We start from the raw sequence: 24,473 nt of genomic DNA on the forward strand, positions 1-24,473 counted from the left end.
TGACTGACGAGTGGAAACCGGCAATTGTTATTTCGTGTTTTGGCTGAATGAAATCCTTGAAAACGCAACAAAATGTTACGAATTATACATTTGATGGTAATTCAGGTTATAGGTTGTCCTATCATAATCAGGTAGGTAGCGTTACCTAGACAGCCATTTTCTGTGCTAATAGCTGACACTTCTTTTGGACTGTCTCGGACATTGTTTCACATGTTAGCTGGCTAGCTAGCTAAGTTAACATGGTTAGATTTGACATTCTTGATCTGGGTTAATTTAACCAAGATATATGCTGGCTTGTCTCATGCTTGCATGGTGATTGATTGGGCTCAGTCGGTAGAGCATGCTTGCATGGTGATTGATTGAGCTTTGGACAAAAGCGTCTGCTAAATGGGATATATTATTGAGTTAGCTAGTGTTACTGTACTGGTTTTCAATGGTTTCTGACAGTGGGAGTATTAGTCGAACTTGTGAAGTTGAGGAAGATGGATGCAAATTCTATTAGCTAGCTAACATCAGAGTTTACCTTAAATTTTAGTTTAGCTAGCAAGCTATGTTTCTAATATTTCTGTACTTAAATGCAAAGGTCAAGGCCAATGAATGGACAACAATGTAAAAATTAACTGAATGAGTGGAACCTGGCCTCTGATTCCAAAGTAAGTAAAAGTGAGAAATGTATTTTTGAGAGTGGGGACAGAGCTTTGGGAAGGAAAAAACAAACACTGATTTTCATTGACCCTGTGAAAAAAACAGCATCTACGTCTTCCACATTGTCATTGATAACCAATAGTACAGCCTTAATGGAAACATGAAACATTAAACTTCACCAGAGCCTCTTAACAACCATGCAGCCACTTTGGGACTAGTTACAGTCCACGCACAGCTACCATAGATTGTCTGGCATTCATTTCACCATACTTGCTTTATTGGTAATTTCACAGACATTCTGTCACAGTGACCAACCTGACACACAATACACACATATTACAGGCTGGGAGCAGCTCAATGGGCACTTAGGGACAAAGAGCCTTGCTTAAAAGGCACAACGGCAGTAGTTAGTATCCAGAGATATTGTAGCTGGTAAACCTTTTTCCTGACGGATCACTCTTTGACAATTTCCCTACAGGCAGCTTGGGGGTTCGAATATCAGCCTGCCTTTCTAACCTCGAATCTACTAACGCCTCTATTATGAGCTTTCCTCACACACTTGCCTTTGTACAACTACATTGCTCAAAAAAATAAAGGGAACACTAAAATAACACATCCTAGATCTGAATGTTTGAATATTCTTATTAAATACTTTTTTCTTTACATAGTTGAATGTGCTGACAACAAAATCACACAAATGTTCAATGGAAATCAAATTTATCAACCCATGGAGGTCTGGATTTGGAGTCACACTCAAAATTAAAGTGGAAAACCACACTACAGGCTGATCCAAGTTTGATGTAATGTCCTTAAAACAATTCAAAATGAGGCTCAGTAGTGTGTGTGGCCTCCACGTGCCTTTATGACCACCCTACAACGCCTGGGCATGCTCCTGATGAGGTGGAGGATGGTCTCCTGAGGGATCTCCTCCCAGACCTGGACCAAAGCATCCGCCAACTCCTGGACAGTCTGTGGTGCAACGTGGCGTTGGTGGATGGAGCGAGACATGATGTCCCAGATGTGCTCAATTGGATTCAGATCTGGGGAACGGGCGGGCCAGTCCATAGCATCAATGCCTTCCTCTTGCAGGAACTGCTGACACACTCCAGCCACATGAGGTCTAGCATTGTCTTGCATTAGGAGGAACCCAGGGCCAACCGCACCAGCATATGGTCTCACAAGGGTTCTGAGGATCTCATCTCGGTACCTATCTCGGTATCTCAGGCTACCTCTGGCGAGCACATGGAGGGCTGTGCGGCCCCCCAAAGAAATGCCACCCCACACCATGACTGACCCACCGCCAAACCGGTCATGCTGGAGGATGTTGCAGGCAGCAGAACATTCTCCACGGCATCTCCAGACTCTGTCACGTGCTCAGTGTGAACCTGCTTTCATCTGTGAAGAGTACATGGCGCCAGTGGCAAATTTGCCAATCTTGGAGGTTCTCTGGCAAAAGCCAAACGTCCTGCACGGTGTTGGGCTGTAAGTACAACCCCCACCTGTGGACGTCGGGCCCTCATACCACCCTCATGGAGTCTGTTTCTGACCGTTTGAGCAGACACATGCACATTTGTGGCCTGCTGGAGGTCATTTTGCAGGGCTCTGGCAGTGCTCCTCCTGCTCCTCCTTGTACAAAGGCAGAGGTAGCGGTCCTGCTGCTGGGTTGTTGCCCTCCTACGGCCTCCTCCACGTCTCCTGATGTACTGGCCTGTCTCCTGGTAGCACCTCCATGCTCTGGACACTACGCTGACAGACACAGCAAACCTTCTTGCCACAGCTCGCATTGATGTGCCATCCTGGATGAGCTGCACTACCTGAGCCACTTGTGTGGGTTGTAGACTCCGTCTCATGCTACCACTAGAGTGAAAGCACCGCCAGCATTCAAAAGTGACCAAAACATCAGCCAGGAAGCATAGGAACTGAGAAGTGGTCTATGGTCACCACCTGCAGAACCACTCCTTTGTTGGGGGTGTCTTGCTAATTGCCTATAATTTCCACCTGTTGTCTATTCCATTTGCACAACAGCTTGTGAAATTTATTGTCAATCAGTGTTACTTCCTAAGTGGACAGTTTGATTTCACAGAAGTGTGATTGACTTGAAGTTACATTGTGTTGTTTAAGTGTTCCCTTTATTTTTTTGAGCAGTGCATTTGATATGGCTTATCAACCCTTCCCTCAAAGCATTTAATTTAGAAATGTGGGTGAAACTTTCCCTTAAAATCTCTCCCCTAGCAGTTAAGCCTATCAGTTAAGAGCGTTGGGCCAGTAACGGATAGGTCGCTGGTTTGAATCTCCGAGCTAGCAAGGTGGACAAATCTGCCATTCTGCCCTTGAGCAAGGCAGTTAACCCCCAACAACAGCTACTGCTGCCCGGGTGCCAAAGACGTGGCAGTCAATTAAGGGACCAGTTGTGCAACTGATTAAGTACCCGCTTCCCTTTTACCCTCTCATTTGGAATGGAAGAGATGGACCAGGAAACACTCTTGCTTTTGGACGATTCGACTATAGCCTGAAGTTAAAGAAGAACATAAAAATCTTACATGCAGTGAGTACTCTGTAAATGACACTTTTTTTTTATACATGAGGGGAAGTCCTCGAGACACAGACATGAATACTTAGGACTGTGGATACACCAAGCTTGAGCAGTAGCTGGGTATTGCCAGGTACATGTTGAAAGATTTATGTATTTTGAAAACTGATTGTTAAAAGGAATTTATAATTCATTGAATACTTTGTGCTCACAACAGAGTCAAATGTGAGAGGGTAGCCCAGATGACCAAGTGGCTGAACATCTGGCCGGCAAACCAGGTTGCAGAGTACACAAAGGAGGCCGTGATCCAGAGGGCTCAGTGGACCAGACAGAATGGGGCCAAGACAGTTGAGATAGTCAGAGAGTATCCGCGTCTGCTGGATACTCCAGGCATGGTGGGTCATTTTCACAAAAACAGACTTTAATTTGATTCTGTTTTCTAGGATTAACTAGCCTGGGCTGGGGAAGCAACGTTTTTGACCTTGAAGACTGATCCAGTTACCTTTTATTTAATCTGAAGCCTAATAAACTGCATGCTTCCCGAGTCATAGTGGGAGGACCACAACATATCATCGCGTGAGTTTCCACCACCATTTCTCACACAATTAATTTAAAATGACACAAAAATATCCCACCATGTCAAAAAAAAATGTTTTGTCTTTAGCCATTTATAGAATTATACCAGGATTTCATGTTTCCATCAGCCCAGTCGTGACTTTTGTCATGCGTCAGAATTCATCTGCATGAAATGGTTGACTGGAAACGTGGTTAGTGTTGTGTAAATTAACCTTTGAGCCCCAGCCTCAAATGAATGAAAGACGTAGGCATCAAACAGGGATTGGATGTTGATGTAAATGGCTATAAAATATACTAAATGAATTGTGTGTGATGGCATTGTCAGTGTGCCTCGATGGTTTGCACAAGTCCTTATATTCTAAAAATCACATGATTTCACTAAGGTGGAGGTGACTAGACCCTACCCATTTGTGTTGGCTCTTGGGAACTGCTCACAGGTGTTTACAGTCATTAGTGGACTGGCATTGGAGCAAGATACACTGCTTGGGGCACTGGATGTGTCCTATTATGTCTTTGATTTTATAGTTAGCTTCTCTATGCCTTTGTTCCTGCTTTTTGCCTATTGTACGGATTGTGGCTCGTTTTTCTTTAGTTCAATTACTGAAGCGCATTCTGGTATGCTTTCATTCTTTCACACCAATTTACTTTTAATACAAATGGTAGATTTTGGAGACTGTGAAAAGTGCTTTATGAACGAAATACACTTATTAAGTAATGAGTCATTAGTCCATGTCCTTAGTAGAGTGACATTCAAATGTAATATTTTACACTTGTTCTGTGTAACAATGTTTTACCTCTATCTAAATATAGACCATTATTGTATGGCAAAACAGCATGTGTGTGTGTGCTGTCACCTAAGATATCCGAAGTGTGCCAAAGAATGTGATTATCTATTGATTAGCTCTGGCATCAGAGCTATCAGACAGATCTGTGTTAATACCACTTAAGACAGACAATGTCACACACACACACACGGATGCTTTGTTTTTCTCCGATTGCAATCTGTGTGCACACCAAGTTCAACTGAGGCATTAGTCTGATGTTTGGACCTTAGATAATATGAATCTATTCTAATAAGCATTCCTAGCTTATGAAATATTATCTTGTGAAATATACTGAACAAAAAAATGAAACGCAACATGTAAAGTATTGGTCCCATGTTTCATGAGTTGAAATAAAAGATCCCAGAAATGTTCCATATGCACAAAAAGCTTATTTGTTTACATCCCTGTTAGTAAGCATTTCACCTTTGCCAAGATAATATGCCACACCTCTGAGGTGGAAGGATTAAGAATCTAATTAAACAGCATGATCATTACACAGGTGCACCTTGTTCTGGTGACAATAAAAGGCTACTCTAAAATGTGTAGTTGTGTCACACAACACAATGCCAGAGATGTCTCAAGTTGAGGAAGTGTGCAATTGGCATGCTGACTGCAGGAATGTCAGAGAATTGTCAGAGAATTTAATGTTAATTTCTCTACCATAAGTCAACTCCAATCTTTGTTTTAGAGAATTTGGCAGTACGTCCAACTGGCCTCCCAAACACAGACCACGTGTAACCAAGCCAGCCCAGGACCTCCACATCTGGCTTCTTCAACTGTGGGATGGTCTGAGAACAGCCACCCGGACAGCTGATGAAACTGTGGGTTTGCACAACCAAATAATTTCTGCACAAACGGTCAGAAACCATCTCAGGGAAGCTCACCTGCGTGCTCGTCATCCTCACCAGGGTCTTGGCCTGACTGCAGTTCGGTGTCGTAACTGACTTCAGTGGGCAAATTCTGACCTTCAATGGCACGCTGGAGAAGTGTACAATTCACAGATTAATTCCGGTTTCAACTGTCCCGGCAAATGGCAGACAGCGTATATGGTGTCGTGTGGACGAGCGGTTTGCTGATGTCAATGTTGTGAAGTGTCCCATGGTGTCGGTGGGGTTACGGTATGGGCAGGCATAAGCTACGGACAATGAACACAATTGCATTTTATCAATGGCAATTTGAATGCACAGAGATACAGTACCGTGACGAGATCCTGAGGTGGTCACACCAGATACTGACTGGCTTTCCGATCCACGCCCCTACCTTCTTTTAAAAGGTATCTGTGACCAACAGATGGATGTCTTTATTCCCAGTCATGCGAAATCCATCGATTAAGCCCTAATGAATTTGACAATTGACTGATTTCCTTATACAAACTGTAATTCAGTAAAATCTTTGGCATGTTGCGTTTATATTTTTGTTCAGTGTAATAAATAGACATTAGGGCTTTGTTTCAATGTATGTTCTGAAATGCAGGCAATAGAAATTCATTATTTGAAATTCAACATTGTATATTGATTGTGAGGGGGTGGGATGGTAGAGTAAGCAAAAATATTCAAGAAAAATTGAAATTAGGATTACATAAATTACCCAGCTGCTGGGTCAATCCACCAACCCAATGTGCTGGGTTTGTCACAACCCAATTTCTACCTTTTAAGATGCCAAAATAGAAATTGTTTTCACCGATTGTTTTCAGTATCCTAATTTTGTTTTCTGATAGTTTCAGGGCAGCCATCTCCAAAGTTCACTCAAAAAGGCAATAGTTCTGGACTGGGTTTGATTTCGTTTTTTGTTGTTTTAAATATTCAAATGTTGTTAATTATCTTTTAAACTTCCATTCTTAATCTATTGCTCAGTCTATCACCTGGCTCATAATTAATTATGTAGTTGTCCCTTTAAAACAGCCTAAGGTCAACATTCCCATATTGTTCACATTTCTCCCATGTAATAAAATATAATATTTTGTTCATTACCACGCAGATTATTTCAAGTTGTATTGGATTTATTTGAGACATTGAATGCATGTTGTTTAGTATATTTACTACATTTACTATGTTTATTTTTTTCTCTGTGAAGTAAGTTCATATTAAGTAATTATTTGGTTTATTTACAGTGCATTCGGAAAGTGTTCAGACCCCTTTACTTTTTCCACATTTTGTTACAGCCTTCTTCTAAAATTGATTAAATATATTTTTTCCCCTCAATCTACACACAACATCCCAGAATGACAAAGCAAAAAGTTTTTTTTATATAAATCTTTACAAATGTAAAATAAATAAATAATATATATACTACTATACTACTGACATAAGTATTCAGACCCTTTCCTATGAGACTTGAAATTGAGCTCAGGTGTATCCTGTTTCCATTGATCATCCTTGAGATGTTTCTACAACCAGATTGGAGTCCACTTGTGGTAAATTCAATTGATTGGACATGATTTGGAAAGGCACACACCTATCTATATAAAATCCCACAGTTGACAGTGCATGTCAGAGCAAAATCCATGAGGTTGAAGGAAGTGTCTGTAAAGCACCGAGACAGGACTGTGTCGAGATACAAATCTGGGGAAGGGTACCAAACAAATGTCTGCAGCATTGAAGATCCCCAAGAACACAGTGGCCTCCATCATAATTAAATAGAATTTGTTTGGAACCACCAACACTCTTTCTGGAGCTGGCCGCCCAGCCAAACTGAGAAAACGGAGGAGAAGAGCCTTGGTCAGGGAGGTGACCAAGAACCTGATGTTCACTCTGACCTTTGGCCTGAATTCCAAGCATCACATCTGGAGGAAACTTAGCACCATCCCTACGGTGAAGCATGGTGGTGGCAGCATTATGCTGTGGAGATGTTTAGACTAGTCAGGATCGAGGGAAAGATGAACGGAGCAAAGTACAGAGAGATCCTTGATGAAAACCTGCTCCAGAGCACTCAGGACCTCAGACTGGAGTGAAGGTTCACCTTCCAACAGGACAATTACACTAAGCACACAGCCAAGACAATGCAGAAGTGGCTTCGGGACAAGTCTGAATGTCCTTGAGTGGCCCAGCCAGAGCCCGGACTTGAACCAGATCGAGCATCCCTGGAGAGACCCGAAAATAGCTGTGCAGTGATGCTCCCCATCCAACCTGACAGAGCTTGAGAGGATCTGCAGAGAAGAATGAGAAACTCTGCAAATACAGGTGTGCCAAGCTTGTAGCATCATAATACCCAAGGAGGCTTGAGGCTGTAGTTGCCGCCAAAGATGCTTCAACAAATTACTGATTAAAGGGTCTGAAAACCTCTGTAAATATGGTTTAAGTTTAGATTTTTTAAATTAATTTTAAAGAATTTCTAAAAATCTGTTTTTGCTTTTACTTTAGATTTTTAAAATCTATTTTACAATAAGGCTGTAACGTAATGAAATGTGGAAAAAGTAATGTGGTCTGAATACTTTCCGAATGCACTGTAGATACATTCCAATGTTTAACACACAGTAACCAAAAATGTGATCTAATTTGCATATTCATACTGAGTTTACAACAAACAGAATGTTCGCCAGAAGTTCACAAGTTGCCGCAAAATGTACAGCAACCATTTGCCACAAAACTAATTTGCATGTGAAAATATGAGCTTGTCGCAAATTTGAGGCAAATTTGTCAAAGGCTTGCCACAACTGTTTGTCAGAAGCCTGTTTTTTCAGTAAGTGTTTACATGTTGCATTTATATTTTTGTGGCATACACACACGCATTAACACTGACCCATCTTGTAACACATGCCTTAAACATCATCCCACACCCACACATATCTGAGTCCAAACACAGAGGAAGTCTAAATAGATTCATTGGGATCTCCCAACTCTGACATCACCCCATAGAAGTTGACATTTCAAATGGTTGAGGGGGTTATGGTTCGGTAAGGATTAAGGTAAGTGGTTAAGGTTCGGGTTTAGGGTTTAGGGTAGGGACATCAAGTATTCCGGATTGCACTAAACATACAGGTCATGAGAGAGAATATGGAAAGTCATCATGGCAACTAAATTCTGTGTCTGCAACTCTGGTATGCTCCCATGGTGATTTAAATCAGATGCCTTTCGATCCGAGTTGGATCATACTTTTTTATCCATGTCAAGTAGGCCAATATAGATAGGTAAAAGAAATGTCAATCATTTTGTATACAATATGATATACAGGGAAAATGGGAGAACAGCACACCCTATGAGCAGAACACATTTTATAGAAAATATTTTACGTCTAGTTCCTCATTTAGACCTCTTGAAGACAGAGTGTTGAGGAAATGTATCCAAAAGGACTCGTCTAAGGAGGAGATAGGGGAGAAAGGACAAGTTGTGCTTTGCCTGGGAAAAATGCAGCGCAAGAGGACTTTTGATATCATTATGTCTAATGCAACTCCTGTGTTCCGTGGTTCATGTTTTAAGCACTCTATGAGTCTTTCCCCACATACGATAATCTGCATGGAGACCAGATCAAATAAATGACATTTGTGGTGTTGCAGGATATTTTGCCTTTGATATCTCTTTGTCAGTCTCTGGGTGATAAAAAAAAACATTTATTTGATTATTATAATGATATCAAAAGTCCTCTTGCTGTGCATTTAGTTGGATGTGCATATTTTTCTCTCCTTTCAACTAAACTCTGTGTGCCATAAATGAGATCAAGCTCTGCATCTCGTTTTTCACAATAATGTGAATATTATGTACAGCTGCATCCCATGATTGTAAGATATTTGTGCTGTAAACAGTCACTGGTTTCAATGGATTTTTCTAGGGAGAGATACAGTAACTCCATATCTCGATGCAAGGTTCAGGGACCATGTGATTATGTTAATCTGTTGTTGATAAGATTGCACCCTGTCTTAATGGGCCTCAATGGAGTTGTCTTTGAAACGAGCTTGACTTAATGAAATGACAACCATTTATGTCTTAATTTCACATTCCCCTTTCACAATACCTCAGAATACTGAAAAAGGGTGTTATTTTCACACATTTGACTTAGTTGATGCACCATCTCCTTCCGAGCAGAAAACAAGTTCAATGAAAACTGCTTGGGGATACAATTTATTAGCTCTGGGAAAAAAAGAGGATTGATGTGACATTTTTCAATAAGAAAGTTCATATTTTGATCCCAGTTGTGATCAATTATTTGCTTTTTGAATACGTGTGAAGTCGTTCTGGAAGAATAGTTTGTTTATATGTAAAATAACTCAGATTTATATTCCAAAGTCAGACGAAAACATAAATCATTGTCTTCAGTGCTTTAAAGCGAGGTTTATCTAAAGTATAAGGGCTGCTTAAATAAATATTTTACCTGTCTCCAAAGACGGACTGCTTTTCATTCAGATGGTCAAAAGTCAAAAGTTTGGACACCTACTCATTCCAGGGTTTTTATTTATTTTTTATTATTTTCTACATTGTATAATTTTGGTGAAGATATCAAAACTATGAAATAACACATATGGAATCATGTAGTAACCAAAAAAGTTAAAAAAAAATATATATATTTATTTGAGATTCTTGAAAGTAGCCACCCTTTGCCTTGATGACAACTTTGCCAATTCTTAGCATTCTCTCAACCAGTTTCATGAGGTAGTCACCTGGAACACATTTCAATTAGCAGGTGTGCCTTGTTTATAGAAAATATAAGTCATTTGTGGAATTTCTTTCCTTTTTAATGGACTTGAGCCAATCAGTTGTGTTGTGACAAGGTAGGAGTGGTATACAGAAGATAGGGCTATTTGGTAAAAGACCAAGTCCATATTATGGCAAGAACAGCTCAAATAAGCAAAGAGAAACAACAGTCCATCATTCCTTTGGCATGAATGTCAGTCAATACAGAACATTTCAAGAACTTTGAAAGTTTCTTCAAGTGCAGTCGCAAAAAACATCAAGCTCTATGATATAACTGGCTCTCATGAGGACCGCCACAGGAAAGGAAGACTGAGTTACCTCTGCTGAAGAGGATAAGTTCATTTAGTTACCAGCCTCAGAAATTGCCGCCCAAATAAATGCTTCAGAGTTCAATTAATTAACAGACAAATCTCAACATCAACTGTTCAGAGGAGACTGCGTGAATCAGGCCTTCATGGTCGAATTGCTGCAAAGAAAACACTACTAAAGGACACCAATAAGAAGAGACTTGCTCGTGCCAAGAAACACGAGCAATGGACATTAGACCGGAAATCTGTCCTTTGGTCTGATGAGTCCAAATTAGAGATTTTTCTTCCCCTTTTCACTTTGTCATGATGGGGTATTGTGTGTAGAGTGATGAGGATAAAAAAGTAATACATTTTAGAATAAAGGCTTTAACGTAAACATTTTTGAAAAAAGTGAAGGGCTCTGAATATATTGTCCCAATGCACTGCACAATATTGCGGAGACGACTCTATTACAGAAGCATATATGATATCCATTATCTTTAAGATTTCAATACACTTATTCTGGCCTACACTCATATTGTTACCGATACCACAGCATTTCAGTCGCTTTAAGATTAATCGAAAATAACTTCTACATTTTTTACACTGAGCCATGTGGAACAAAGGCCTCTCTGTATGAGACAGGGAGCATGTCAATCCCTAACATATAAAAATCTCATTGCGTATTCATTGCGAGAAGAGACTCAATCCCGATGGAACGTTTCTGTTAAATGTAACAATTCTGGAATAACAGACAGACGGAAAGTAATTCAGAGCGATGGGCAAGAACAAAAGGCCCTTGTGTTAGCAGAGAGCTCTTTATTAATGTTCCTCTTTGTTTTTCAGCAGGCTGAAGTTGATGACACAGGAGCTCCTGCTTTCTATTACTGAGCTACTGGTCATATGGTGCTTCATTAGGTTAAATGTCAAGAATTGTGTGCGTGTTGGTTCTTATATCCTTGTGGGGACCGAAAATCCCTCAAACGTCCCATAAGAGTGGTAAAACAAGTAAAATTCTCCCTCATGGGGACATTTCCCACATCGCAATAATGACAAAGGCTATTTTAAATTTAGGGGTTGGGATTATGGTTAGGAGTTAGTTTGAGGGTTTGGGTTAAAGGGATTTTGGAAATCTACTTCCCCAGAGTCAGATGAACTCGTGGATACCATTTTTATGTCTCTGCGTGCAGTTTGAAGGAAGTTGCTAGCGCAATTGCTGAATAGTGTAAGCGCAATGACTGGAAGTCATTATGCTAACGCTAGTTAGTTTTGCCAGCCAGTACCATCTTTAACTTCCTTCATACTGGACACAGAGACATAAAAATTGTATCCACGAGTTCATCGGACTCTGGGAAAGTAGATCAAAGGGTCTAATTGCCAAAACCCCAAAGTATGGTTCAGGTTAAGGAAAAAAATATTTTGAGTGGAAACCAATTCTAGGTCCCCACAAGGATAGAAGAACAAAACATGTGTTTGTAGCACTCCAGTAACTGTCAGGAGTTGTACATTACACAGCCAACATGTACTAATCCCTCTTCAATTAACTCAGCAAGGACTTCATTGCAAATATGTATATATCTTTCTCCTCCTGAGTCACATTTCTGTTCATATGCTAGGCAAGGAAGAGATGGTGCAGTCAATTATCCGAGCCAACTCTCAATCCTTCACTATGAAAAATAATTTCACACAGATAGATCATATCAATGCATCTAGTTAAGTTAATTAGCAAAGATGCCAAAGTAACTTTCAACAAGTGTGTAACAGACGACTGAAAACAACCACCCCTTTGGATTAATAAACATTGTAAGACTCCAACCATCTGCCTCCTGTGTCTGCATTTGTGTCTTGCCTTGTGTCTTGATACCACCTTTGGTAGTACTACAGTATAAATCAAACCAGTCAAGGCAGAATTACACATTTCTTTCAGTGTTTTTTCTGTAGTTCGGTCTCCCTTTCACTCTCTGCAGTAACCTGTAGAGTGCTCTTTGATAAGATCCTTTGATAAGAAATATGGATCCCTAAAAGGTTTCTCCCACCCAGTGCAGTGCCAATTGGGATTTTCTCCATATCTCCACACAGTCTAGTCTGGTCTCCTAGGTAACACCAGTTCTAATGGGGCGATTCGATGCCAACTGGAGCGAAAAAATATTTTTGGTATCTCAGATTGTTGTTTTAGCAATTTACACATAGAAACTTAATTGGGTGGAAGGATGTTAGACATGCTTTTTACATTTGCATCACAAACCATACATTAGATTATTTTTTTTAAGCGGCCATTTTAGGTATTTTTTATACCTATAGTATACATGTCTCCTATAAGACCCTATGATATGTGAACCGTGCAATATACAGACAACATCTTGGTATCAATATACTCCTTATGTTCTCTCAAATATGTATTATGTCTAGATTCTGAAATAAAAATGTTGACATTCATTTATTCAATAAAAAATATCATAAAATGACCCTTTTTGATATTTCTTACTTAAAGAAATTATATTTGGAACAATATACCCTTCAAACATGACATTTCCTGGGGGAACTCTGGTACTTTTATTGATATAACCCATTTTATATATAGATTTACATAATAGGTAATTAACCAAATCACAAGCCTCCTTTAGGATTGCACATTCAGCAAATCACCAGCAGAGAGACTTTGAATATATTTACCATTCACTGTGTTGGTAGTGCTAATAAAATGTTTCATAACTTCAGAATTAGCACAGGTAACATTAACTTGCTTGACCATGCTGAAGGTCAAGTAACTTTGTTAAAAGCTAATTGCTTTGTGGACTTCACTGAACACAGGTTGCGATCTGGATTTGTGATGAAACAAAAGGTGTGGTTGAATTTATTCTGCCACTGTCATCTTATTGTATGGGCCTTAGTTCATATGCCTTGCCACCATGATATAGGCCTAAAAGGTTACAGAGCAAACAACGCAATTTTCACAACACATAGGTTGTAATATGGCTTTTTGTCTGGCTTGGCTTCCCCAGAGATTTTACCCACACATCGCTACTGGAGGCGAGACATTTCCTAGTGGCATGGCAGACCATCCGTTCCCACAGGAAATACTCTTCTACCTCCTCCATAGTAGACAAGCCAGCACTCTGATTGGTTGCTGGTTCATGGTCAATGACATTCACCACTGTCATAACTCTCCTGTGAAGATCTGAAGGATCAGGTTGCAGTGGGTCCGCTCTACAGTGCCCTCTCTCTCCCCTGCTTTATGGAGGTCGTAAAATACACTGCCTCTGGGCTCAGTAGTAATGAAGATTGGAATGTAACTGTGGAACACAGAGAGACACTTGGACATCAAAAAAAGGTTGAATAATTGAACAGTATTTCTGTATTCCAAGCCGTTGGAGTAGTCCGTGGACACTTAAGGGACAATCATGTTGAGTTTGTTTCATTTGGTGACCTCATGAAGGACAGGAGACACACATTACTGTTCCTTTCTTTGTATACACTTCTCAATTATGCGGATTGCATCTGCATGTTGTATAAAATAAATGATTGAGTATAGGAATACTTTTGAAAAGATGAAATGTTATGTTAGCCTTCTAAATGAGAGTTTGGGTTTTCATATAAAGTTATAACTAGTCAGTGACCACACCCCGTGAGCACAGACATTTACATCGGTGTCATGGAACGCCCCCTTTTCTACTCCAGAATAAAAGGAAGTGTGACAAAATGTACATTTAGTTAAGTTAACGCCGGGACCGGGTCCCCATGTTGAAATGGCTACTACTCTCTGGAGACCAAAACATTATAAATATTTTTACCTTTATTTAACTAGGCAAGTCAGTCAAGAACAAATTCTTAACTTCAATGACAGCCTACCGGGGAACAATGGGTTAACTGCCTTGTTCAGGGGCAGAATGACAGATTTTTAGCTTGTCAGCTTGGGGATTCGATCCAGCAACCTTTCGGTTACTGACCCAACGCTCTAACCACTGTGCTGGGTGACGCTGGTGTGTGAAGTGATTCTACTCTAGAGACCAGAAATGGTTGGCAACTCTACCAAAGGACATGACCAGAAAAGTGGAGATCATCCCCACGCTGAAATGGTGAAATAATCTACAAACTAAAGATATTTACAAGTGTAAATATGTAAACATATGTAAATTGCTATTTATTTTCGAATGAGTGGCTGTTCATGTTAAAAGTATTAGCATTGTGTAGCTATCAACTGTATTACAGTGGGCCCACTGAGTTTCCCCGCTCTTAAGCTGTCCCCACCCATTTCCTTTTTCTACCAAGCCGTCATATCGATTTCATCCACGAGGGACTTGAATTTGTGTCATGTTAGTAACCAATGTATAACCTATGTGTGTGTGTGTTTATGTAATTCTGCGATTGATTAGTTAGCTTGTAAATAAATAATTAAGCCAATTTGTATATCGCTGATTCATGATTTGATGCTAAGGTTATTGCAGATAAAGGGTTTGCGACGTTCAGGAATGATGAGGTAATAATACAGTTTTTAAATGATTTAACCCCTTTTTCATCCCAATTTCATGGTATCCAATTGGTGGTAGTTACAGTCTTGTCTCATCGCTGCAACTCCCGTACGGACTCGGGAACGGCGAAGGTCAAGAGCCATGCGTCCTCCGAAACTCAACCCGACCAAGCCGCACTGCTTCTTGACACAATGCACATCCAACCCGGAAGCCAGCCGCACCAATGTGTCAGAGGAAACACTGTACACCTGGCAACCTGGTCAGCGTGTACTGCGTCCAGGCCCGCCACAGGAGTCACTAGTGCGCGATGAGACAAGGATATCCCTGCCGGCCAAACCCTCCCTAACCCGGACGACGCTGGGCCAGTTGTGTGCCGCCCCATGGGCCTCCCGGTCGCGGCCGGCTGCGACAGACCACTGCCCCAGTAATAATACATTAATAGAAGACTGTAATCGCTAAGATAAAATATCTGAAGAATTCTATTCGGGAAATTTAGACTCAAACATTTTCCCAAGGTGCCCCAACTTCCTAGTTAATTACTATTCAGTGATTTGTTTAATTACACAGAGAATTGGTTTGATAATTGAACAGTCTTCACTTTTAATGATAGTAAACGCTACAACACCACCTTTCACCTCCATCCATACCCAGATAATGCTCTGATAGAGTTTGTATAGGCTTACACATTGATGAAGTGCAATGGTATTTTATCCTAACCCCTAACACTCCATCATAGTACAGAGGCAGGATTCAGCCTGAATACCCAATGTAAAACATCATCTCTGTTTGTATTCTACAGTCATTCCTGTAGAGTTACTGTCTAGAACTAAACTGCATTTTGGACTTCAGGACCTTCGCAATTGATAATCTCATATTTTGGGTTTCAGCAACAACAAAAAAATCACATGAAAGTATTATACATAATAATTCAGTTATCTATCATGAGCCAAATGTATGTCTCAGGGAAAAAATGAAAATGTATAACGACAGCGAGACAGAATAGTGAAAGTGCAGCAGTTTGGAGAGCGACAGTAGCCGTGTAGATTGATTTCCATCTATGGTTTAACATTTCAGGCACCAGTCGATTATATTGACTTCTCCGGCAATAGTGGAACATAGTGTCCTCAGAAAAACTCAAGATGCCGTACCAGACTGTCTTGTTGCAATTATGAATTATGCAATGTGAGTATGTAGACGGCCAGACATTCATTGTTTATGATGTGTTAAAATCCAGCACATTCCCAAAGAGGTAAAAGGAACACGTCGTATAAAAGCACAAGGCATTGAGAAACACCTTTTCCAAGAGCTTTTACATTCAACGGACAAGGAAACATGGATGAATAGCTTGAGTCATAGTTAGAGCAACAATCTTATTTTGTAAGTGGGGAAAAGACCCAGGAATAATTGCTGTGGTGTTTGCGTTAGGACCAGGACAGAGTTGGGAGTGACCTTACAGATAGAGGGGTTAGAGGGCACTCACCTGTGGTGTCATCCCATGACAGAGGTACAGGATGGGGATGTTGTCCGAGTCAGGCCCCTGGTCTAGACACAGGTCATTCCTCAGCATGTTCTTTACCTGAAACAGACAGACAGAGAGGAGGAAAATAATGCAATAACCAGGAAAGAGGGACTGAGACGGATTAAGACCACAGAAGCTCGTTAATGGACAATCTGTTTTCTGAAAAGCCGTTTCAGCTCGGCCTTCTTCCATCTGGCAAATGCCAATGGATAATTAGTCCTTTAACAATAGAATGATACAGCACAAAACTGGTTTGTGTGACGAACAGTTTGACAAATGGAAGCACTTTAGGCTAATTACTGTTAGCCTCGAAAGACAAAACACAATAGTGTAAACAATTGGCTTCCATTATCCTCACATCAACAAGGGAAGAAATACGTTTTTCCACTAAATAATTGCGACAAAAATAGTCCTGCAGCATCTGTTTGACCACAAATTGAGAGTCAGGAGAAATGTGCAGTTTGGAGCAGGGTTTAGAGCTACAGCTACAAAATGAAATAACAAATGCACTTTTCTACTACGCCTAATTTATTTTTCTCTATTCTGTCATTTTTCAATAAATGACTGTGGAATAATGTCCTTGTTATGTTAATGTCATTCTCAACAGTGCACTTCAGATTATCAGGTTCATTTTTCAGAAAACAATCATGTGAGATTTAGTGGTCACATCCTTGTCAAATATGTATTCATATGCGTTTCACCAAGTTGTTTTGATAGCTGCCAACATAATCACATGCACAGCTTGACTCCCACACATGCTCAGTAGTGTCATGGTTTGGCATCAAACAATTCAAACACAGTCGTGATGTGAAGTGCTCATCAAACAACCAAGCAAAGCGTTAAGAGGGGCGGGCAGCTTATTCTTGGACAATGTCATTACTCATACTTCAATAAAACGGACCTATATTTTTTATTTCAGGCATCTTCAAACTTTCTTTGCTTCAGTGGAGGTATTGTCCACAAGCTGTGGCTTGAAATGGACTCCTAGGATAGTAATGTTTTATGTTCTCGCTAAGATATTGCTAAAGACTGTATCAGCATTTACAGTACGCACGCCTCACACTACATGCACACTATAGCATCACGTTTTATGACTGCCATTGTCAGTATACCGATGATAAACTAGTCCTCACGTGACATTTTCTCTAAATTACAAAATGCCTCGAGATTTTGCAAGTGGAAAAGGGACTTTAATACATGAAAATGTCATAACATACTCACCACTCCATAAGCAACAGTGTCACTGTAGGTTCTCATCTCAGAGTAGATGTTGGCCAAGAACCACCTGAAAGATTTACACTGCAGTCTGTTCCTCAAAGCCTTCCTCTCCGTGAGGTCCCCTATGTCAATCCCTGAGTCCTAGAAAGAGACATGGATAGCCACATGACAACTTATTATTATTATAATTTTTTTACATAGAACATTTATGGAATACATATTTAGACTGAAATGACTCGGGCCTGGAGTTTTCCTGGCCAGGTCGCATTTTCAGGAATAACTCAGGAGGCTATGGTCTTTACCTGTGGAGGAATGTTCCAGGCCATGTAAACGTGGTTCTTGAATTCATCCATCCACACCTCGGCCACCCTCAGCGCATTCCGCCGCACATGAGCAGTCAGGTCTTGAGTGTAGGGCTTGTGAGCACGCTCGATATGGGCTATCCGAGAACAGGGTAGGACCTCCACACTGCCCCCACACTGCCATACCTGGAAGTTACACACAAAAATGGTCAAAATAAAATATATATTTTTAAATAGGTAGGAAGCTGAGTTCTAGCCCTGGAAGTGTTCAGAGCTCAGTAGTACACATAGGGTTAGATACAAGGAGGAAGTCAGTATCCAGATTTACATCCTTTTTATGCAAGTACATGTCGGGTAAAAATATGTTACGACAGGCCTGATGGAAACAGAGAATTTGTCGGTAAACTTTTTGTGTCATTAAAATGTATTATGTAAATGCCTATATGCGCAAATATTGATATAATAACCATATCAAAGTAAACTTGGAGTCACGCGATGATATGTTGTGGTCCTCCCACTACGACTCGGGAAAGAATGCAGTTTATTAAGCTACAGATGAAATAAGTTATGATGAACTTCACAGGGTGAGAAAATGCGCATATTGTTTTCATGCAGACTTTAGAATATTCGCTTGGAAATTTGTCGCCAAATGGATGGAAACCTAGCTAGTGTCAGTAAATGACCTGTGACATATTGATTGTCTGTCACGTCTCACTCAAACCATCAGACAACTGTGGTGCTACCACACTCATAGTATGAACGCTTTTAAGTGCACAACCGTCTCCAAATGGCTTTTACAAATCACCATATTTTGTAAAGCGACTTACTATACAGCGTTATGAGAAGCTTTTATTTAGCATATAATGTACAGCGAGGGACAAAAGTATTTGATCCCCTGCTGATTTTGTATGTTTGTCCACTGACAAAGAAATGATCAGTCTGTCATTTTAATGGTTGGTTTATTTGAACAGTGAGAGACAGAATAACAACAAAAGAATCAGAAAAACATGTCAAAAATGTTATAAATTGATTTGCATTTTAATGAGGGAAATAAGTATTTGACCACTCTGCAGAACATGACTTAGTACTTGGTGGCAAAACCCTTGTTGGCAATCACATAGGTCAGACGTTTCTTGTAGTTGGACACCAGGTTTGCACACATCTCAGGAGGGATTTTGTCCCACTCCTCATTGCAGATCTTCTCCAAGTCATTAAGGTTTCGAGGCTGACGTTTGGCAACTCGAACCTTCAGCTCCCTCCACAGATTTTCTTTGCGATTAAGGTCTGGAGACTGGCTAGGCCACTCCAGGACCTTAATGTGCTTCTTCTTGAGCTACTCCTTTGTTGCCTTGGCCGTGTGTTTAGGGTCATTGTCATACTGGAATAACCATCCATGACCCATTTGCAATGCCCTGGCTGAGGGAAGGAGGTTCTCACCCAAGATTTGACGGTACATGTCCCCGTCCATTTGATGCGGTGAAGTTGTCCTGTCCCCTTAGTAGAAAAACACCCCCAACGCATAATATTTCCACCTCCATGTTTGATGGTGGGGATGGTGTTCTTGGGAACATAGGCAGCATTCCTCATCCTTCAAACACAGCGAGTTGAGTTGATGCCAGAGCTCCATTTTGTTCTCATCTGACCACAACACTTTCACCCAGTTGTCCTCTGAATCAATATACATGCCTATCTGAAGTTTGCCAATGAACATCTGATTGATTGTGCTTTCAGACGGGCATGTATAGGTGCTTTCTTGAGCAGGGGGACCTTGCGGGCGCTGCAGGATTTCAGTCCTTCACGGCTTAGTGTGTTACCAATTGTTTTCTTGGTGACTATGGTCCCAGCTGCCTTGAGATCATTGACAAGATCCTCCTATGTAGTTCTGGGCTGATTCCTCACAGTTCTCATGATTATTGCAACTCCACAAGGTGAGATCTTGCATGGAACCCCAGGCCGAGGCAGAATGACAGTTCTTTTGTGTTTCTTCCATTTGTGAATAATCGCACCAACTGTTGTCACCTTCTCACCAAGCTGTTTGGCGATGGTCTTGTAGCCCATTCCAGCCTTGTGTAGGTCTACAATCTTGTTCCTGACATCCTTGGAGAGCTCTTTGGTCTTGGCCATGGTGGTGGGTTTGGAATCTGATTGATTGCTTCTGTGGACAGGTGAGATTAGATGAGATTAGGAGCACTCCCTTTAAGAGTGTGCACCTGGGAGCCAGAAATCTTTCTGATTGAGAGGTGGTCAAATACTTATTTCCCTCATTAACATGCGTTTTTCTGGATTTTTTTGTTGTTGTTATTCTGGCTCGCACTGTTCAAATAAACCTACCATTAAAACCTACCATTAAAATTAGACTGATCATTTTTTTTGTCAGTGGGCAAAAGTACAAAATCAGCAGGGGATCAAATACTTTTCCCCCCTCACTGTATACTGTGTAATATCAGCCTTCGTGTGTTTGTTTATTTCATCCACCCACTGTACTCATGCTGAGTAGAGCCCTCAAGAACTCTCCCTTTTCTTCTCTCAGAGAAATCCTTCTTATGGGGATTATAATGGGGCACATGCCTACAATTTTGGACTGGAGACAACTATCTGCAGACAACATTACACCTGGCTGTAGAAGGTATGACAAATAGTGGCTGAGACTAGAAATATTTCAGTTATGAGTGCCGACTGGTTTTTCCCTGACGTTCATTGTCAAACTAAACACACAACCTGGTCTGGAGCTCAAAGGAAAAATGTGCTAATTGAGATGTTGAGTGGGGCCTAACTAACAAATGCGTTGTAAATTGTGAAGTCTGCCTGCTGAGATAAAATGCTAAAATAATCAAATGGCAGTAAATAAAACACAAACATAATGAAGATAGATCTATAAATAAAGTATTTCTTAAAGCACAGCATGTGGTTATTGGGTACCAGGAAGGAAGAATCTGTAGAAAAACAGAAAAATCCCATCCCTTGTTTTGGCGGGCCTAAATACAACTATTCATTAAGGTGGATGTAATGCCCAGTGGCCAGATGTGCAGTTCCTGATTCTGTCAAGAAAATGCCTCATTTACATAATAACTGACGATCCATGACTGGATGTCTGTTATCTGCAACATTAGAGGTGATTATGTAAGCACTCGCGCGCATAGATTCTGTTAAGAGAGCGCAGATAAGCCATTCCATAGAGGATTTCAAGTTAGCCATACACTCAACAATAAAATTGAAAACTCACTCCAGCATACTTGTGATCTTTATGCTCCTCCGATTCAATGGATTTCTATACCATAATTTCAGTCAATAGGATTATATAGAGTCCTTATAATTTTGCCATATTTCCACACAAAAAGTATTTCCCATTCAGCCAGGTCCCTAATGCAATATAGTTCCTAGAGAGCACATTTCACCCTCTGGCAGGATGAAGTTAGCCAATCAGAAAAGCTACTGTATGATACAGTCTATGGAGTGACAGCTTGAACAACAGCTGATATGACCCATTATCATTATATTAACACCCAGTCTTGAGGGGATTTTTGACACCTACCAAAGAGAAGGCTGTTCCCTTCCCTCTTGATGCCACAGGACCACAAAGCTGCAAGGGAAAGGAGGCACAAATACCCACACAAAACGCACTGTGTGGGTCTCACTAATGTGGAGTGTGCATGTACAGTGGGGAGAACAAGTATTTGATACACTGCCGATTCTGCAGGTTTTCCTACTTACAAAGCATGTAGAGGTCTGTAATTTTTTTATCATAGGTACACTTCAACTGTGAGAGACGGAATCTAAAACAATCCAGAAAATCACATTGTATGATTTTTAAGTAATTAATTTGCATTTTATTGCATGACATAAGTATTTGATCACCTACCAACCAGTAAGAATTCCAGCTCTCACAGACCTGTTAGTTTTTCTTTAAGAAGCCCTCCTGTTCTCCACTCATTACCTGTATTAACTGCACCTGTTTGAACTTGTTACCTGTATAAAAGACACCTGTCCACACTCTCAATCAAACAGACTACAACCTCTCCACAATGGCCAAGACCATCAATGAGGCATCAATGATCATGAGGGATCAGCCCAGAAATACACGGCAGGACCTGGTCAGTGACCTGAAGAGAGCTGGGACCACAGTCTCAAAGAAAACCATTAGTAACACACTACGCCGTCATGGATTAAAATCCTGCAGCGCACGCAACATCCCCCTGCTCAAGCCAGTGCATGTCCGGGCCCGTCTGAAGTTTGCCAATGACCATCTGGATGATCCATAGGAGGAATGGGAGAAGGTCATGTGGTCTGATGAGACAAAAATAAAGCTTTTTGGTCTAAACTCCACTCGCCGTGTTTGGAGGAAGAAGAAGGATGAGAAGAACACCATCCCAACCGTGAAGCATGGAGGTGGAAACATCATTCTTTGGGTATGCTTTTCTGCAAAGGGGACAGGACGACTGCACCGTATTGAGGAGAGGATGGATGGGGCCATGTATCGCGAGATCTTGGCCAACAACCTCCTTCCCTCAGTAAGAGCATTGAAGATGGGTCGTGGCTGGGTCTTCCAGCATGACAACAATCCGAAACACAGCCAGGGAAACTAAGGAGTGGCTCCGTAAAAAGCATCTCAAGGTCCTGGAGTGGCCTAGCCAGTCTCCAGACCTGAGCCCAATAGAAAATCTTTGCAGGGAGCTGAAAGTCCGTATTGCCCAGCGACAGCCCCGAAACCGGAGTCCTCATTATAGGCAAAATCCTAAATTGATATTCCGGGTTTGTACGTAACTCAGGTTGTGTAAATTATTGGTTACAGGTTTTGGTTTTTCCATTTCTATTTCGAGGTTGGACTACAGGACATTAGGTGCACTGATTGGCATCCCCTCATTAGTATGTGTTCCACCTGTGCGGGCTTGTCATCTCATTAGTCAGAGGGCATTTCACCTGTGCTGGCACAGGGGATATTTAAGAGCAGGTGGCACATGGCTCCAGTTGGCTGAGATGTTTAGAGGGTTAACACCTTTAATTGGCTCGCTCTATTTAGATTTCTAAAAAAAAGATTTATTTTCTACCCTTTTTTAATTTTGCTTAAATTTTTGGTTTGCTTCCTGTTTTTAAGTTTTGATTGCTGTTATTGACTCTTAGCATAGATGTCAATGGGGGACCGATCTCCAGTTAGGATTTGGCATATTACTGAGCGGATTAATTATTTTGCACTCCACTCACCCTGATGCCAAGCTCCACATTTTCTCCACCATAGACCTCCATTCCCTCATCCAATAGGCCAATCTCCTCAAAGTACTTCCTGTCCACCACAAAACAGCCAATAAGAGCTGGGCTCCTGGTACAAAGAAATCAAAAGAGAGAAACAGTCAATTATGCAGTGGTTCTATAAACTACTTCCTAGTACTTTCTAGCGTATTTGTAAACACCTCGGAGCTCAGCTGGAGATTTTCCACATTTGATTTCTTGATATGTTTTCAATAATAAACCTGTTTATTTTTTGTTGTTGTCAAGAATGAGGATTACCCACATGTTACTAAGTAACAGCTGTCTAAAAACAACCAGGAGAAAGAAAACAAGAGATTTGATCTACATCAAACTGATGCAACAGGTTTACACACATTGTTCTTACTGGTTCGGTTATTAAGATGAGAAAAAAGAAGGAACCCGCACACTGCTCGATAGTATCAATGCTCTTTAATAAGCTTTACGTATGGGCCTCACGGCCTTCGTCAGAGCTTTTCTGTTATTAAAATAAAATAAGCCACAGACACAACATTGTGAGGGTTTCTCAATGCAACACAGTTCCTGTGAAATAGCACAAGACAACTGTTGATTCCTAAGTCTTTGCTGACAGTGACCTGATAGGGGCGGTGTGGTTGTACTGGGTCCACCAGACTTTGGGCGGGTTCAGGTAGCGACACCACAGCTCCCAGTCGAAGCCCTGAGCAGACAGCGGATACTCCTCGATCTCAAACGTGTCATACTTGATGTTGTCAAACGACGGCGAGACGATGCGCGTTCTGTCTTCCTTGATCCTGAGAAGAATGGGCTCGGCCCTGCAGGGAAGACAAGGCATAGTGGGACATTGTGTTGCTGTGAGATACATTTGGTGTCTTTTTCAATGAAAACAATATGAGGGTGAACACAAGCACTTCCTTAACATCACAGGAGATATGGGGAAACAGCGGGAATGAGGGTCTTTCATCCTGGCCACTAATTGTTAATGGCTCATTACAGAATCTCGGCCTATGGCTATAGCTTCCAGTATCCCGGGCCACACACAGAATATTAAGCCGATTTGGAGTTTGAGACGTGTTGATTTGGTGAGGGGGAAAAAATGAGGTTGGATAAATATGGCCATGTATTGTATGTCAGATCACAATCCAGACATGAGTAAAAGCCACCGCTAAGGAAATACACTTATCATCACAACATTGAGTGCCTAATGAAGGTTTGGGCTGCCTTCAATAAAAAAAAATTTAAAAAATGGATTCAATTAG

At 41.0% G+C, this 24,473-nt stretch overlaps 1 protein-coding gene across 1 annotated transcript in view; it reads right to left on the bottom strand.

Annotated features, from left to right (window-relative positions):
• LOC135525246 (polypeptide N-acetylgalactosaminyltransferase 18-like) overlaps positions 1-24,473 on the bottom strand; it is an 89,696-nt gene that overhangs the window by 31,659 nt on the left and 33,564 nt on the right. The window contains exons 5-9 of the mRNA XM_064952964.1: positions 23,832-24,029; positions 23,194-23,308; positions 17,995-18,180; positions 17,696-17,833; positions 16,436-16,531 (exon numbers count right to left, since the gene is read on the bottom strand). Of these exons, the coding sequence (XP_064809036.1) occupies positions 16,436-16,531; positions 17,696-17,833; positions 17,995-18,180; positions 23,194-23,308; positions 23,832-24,029 (733 nt within the window). The remainder of the gene's footprint in view (positions 1-16,435; positions 16,532-17,695; positions 17,834-17,994; positions 18,181-23,193; positions 23,309-23,831; positions 24,030-24,473) is intronic.

This window comes from Oncorhynchus masou, chromosome 31, assembly GCF_036934945.1.
Source record: "Oncorhynchus masou masou isolate Uvic2021 chromosome 31, UVic_Omas_1.1, whole genome shotgun sequence".
NCBI classification, from domain to species: Eukaryota; Metazoa; Chordata; class Actinopteri; order Salmoniformes; family Salmonidae; genus Oncorhynchus; species Oncorhynchus masou.